Genomic DNA, 2057 nt, shown 5'->3' on the forward strand with positions numbered 1-2057 from the left:
GGGGAAAAAGTTCCTATCATTTTCTTTCTGGAAAGCAACAGCAATGTAAGATAAGTTGCAGTAAGAGAGTGACTTGCCTAAATATACTTGAGCTCCTTAATCAAGTATAGATGGACAGAAAGCTATTTTCTGGCCAGGTGGCCATTCAGAATCTAATCACCAATTCTATTTAGAAAATAACAGTTGAATGGTAGCAAACTTGTGGTAAAGGTAAAGGTTTCCCCTGTCCAATCATTTCTGATATAGGGAAAGTGCTCATTGTTCTGTCCCAGCCTACGCAAATACTGCTCAACTGCTTACTCGTGAGGAAAAACACTTTTGCACTGAACAAAGCAGGACTTTGTAAGGTAAACCCCTTTTATTTTGACACAGGTTTTATGGAACAAAACTCCAACCAGTCCTTTAGCTATTGAAAGGAATAAGATCAGTCTCTTGAGTTCTCAGGTGGAATGCTCAAGGTGTAAGTCACTCAAACACACAGATATCTGATAAACCTCGTTAAATGTCCAAGAATCCTGAGGCAAGAAATCCAACAACAGAAGCACGAAGCTGTAGCATGAATGGTTGCCTTTGGCAACCAGCCCTCCCATGCCTCTCCTCTTTATAATCCAGCCAGGGCGTGGCTTCTTAGAATCTTTTACTTTTCTTGGAGAGCCGCTCGACAGCTCTACATTGTCCTGCATGCCTTTCCTCTCTGCACATCCTTGCATCTGGAACAGGCCCAGCTGTTCCTCCTCTTCACTCAGTTCAGGCCCCCAACCCAGCTGTCTCTCTGCCTCAGCGTGAGTAGATGGGCCTGGTGTCACATCTAGTTCTGAGTCTTTGTGTTCCTCAGAGCCTTCCACAGACTCCGATGTAAACCCAGGCAACTCTTCCCCCTCATCAGATTCATCTGACTCAGCTGCCGGATCTGCTGGCAGGCGAGGACTCACAACACTCGTCTCCGATTCTTAGCCAAGGGAGCCAGTGTTGTCCAAAGACATTTCCGTGGTTATGTAGCCAGCATGACTATGTGTCAAGGTGCATGGAACGCTGTTTGCTTCCCACCAAAGTGGTACCTTTTATCTATATGCATTTACATGCTTTAGAACTTCTAGATAGTCAGGAACTGGAGCAGTTAATGGGAGCTCACCCTGTCACATGGCTCTTGGGTCTTGAATACCGTCTGTCAGCTTTCCAGCTGACAAGCTCAGCATCTTTAATTACTGAGCGATTGCGCCCTCCCCTTATTAATATGGCACACAGTAATAAATCCTAAACTGATTTGATGTGGTCCTAACACATATAATCTTTTTTTAATTCCCCATGATTGATTAATGTAAGAGAAACAAAAGAATACAGAGTTAATTTGATAAAACAAAGTAATTGGCATTTTGGGTTATATCAGTTCATTGACTGATATAATTCTGTTTTCACAAATTAACTTTTTAATGTTTTTTTAATGTTTTTCATGCAAGCCAGCAAAGCCATTGGGAGAACAGGCAGTGGATAAATTTAATAATAAATAAAACTATTGCGCTTCTCTTACATTGACAGATCATGTGATTTCTGCTAGCTGCTTATTTATTTATTAAATTTATATGCTGCCCATCTCACTATCAAACAACTCTGAATGGCTTACAGATTATAAATAACAATATAGGCTATTAGAAGTTTAAAAATATCAAAACATTGGACATTAAAATTTAAAACAGTATTTTAGCTATGAGGAGAACTTAATATATGTGCAAATGTGTGTATTTATTGATGTGTGTATTTATTATAAATATCTTTAAAGTTTTAGACATAAGTTAATTTGGATATTTTTTCTCAAGCTTTTATAAAGAAACATGTAGATAAAATCTTGCGTGAAGCCTACTTTCAACATATATTTTGGACTAACTTTTCCTGTAGGTATATAGAAGCAATGGTTCACTGTGCAAGCACACGTCATGCAGCAGCCATTGTGGATGATTTACATTGTAAGGTTCTCAGAGAAGCTATCCAGAATAGAAAAACATCATTTTCAGAAAACGTACGTATAATTATCTAATTAAATTTCTTATTATGGCAAAGAT

General features: G+C 38.8%; 1 protein-coding gene across 1 annotated transcript in view; it reads left to right on the top strand.

Annotated features, from left to right (window-relative positions):
• LOC107296603 (transmembrane protein KIAA1109) overlaps positions 1-2057 on the top strand; it is a gene marked incomplete at its 3' end in the record, with an annotated part of 80515 nt that overhangs the window by 59092 nt on the left and 19366 nt on the right. The window contains exon 31 of the mRNA XM_015825947.1: positions 1894-2014. Coding sequence (XP_015681433.1) covers positions 1894-2014 — 121 coding nt within the window. The remainder of the gene's footprint in view (positions 1-1893; positions 2015-2057) is intronic.

This window comes from Protobothrops mucrosquamatus, unplaced genomic scaffold (assembly GCF_001527695.2).
Source record: "Protobothrops mucrosquamatus isolate PMUCROS unplaced genomic scaffold, P.Mucros_1.0 scaffold2887, whole genome shotgun sequence".
In the NCBI taxonomy this organism is placed as follows: Eukaryota; Metazoa; Chordata; class Lepidosauria; order Squamata; family Viperidae; genus Protobothrops; species Protobothrops mucrosquamatus.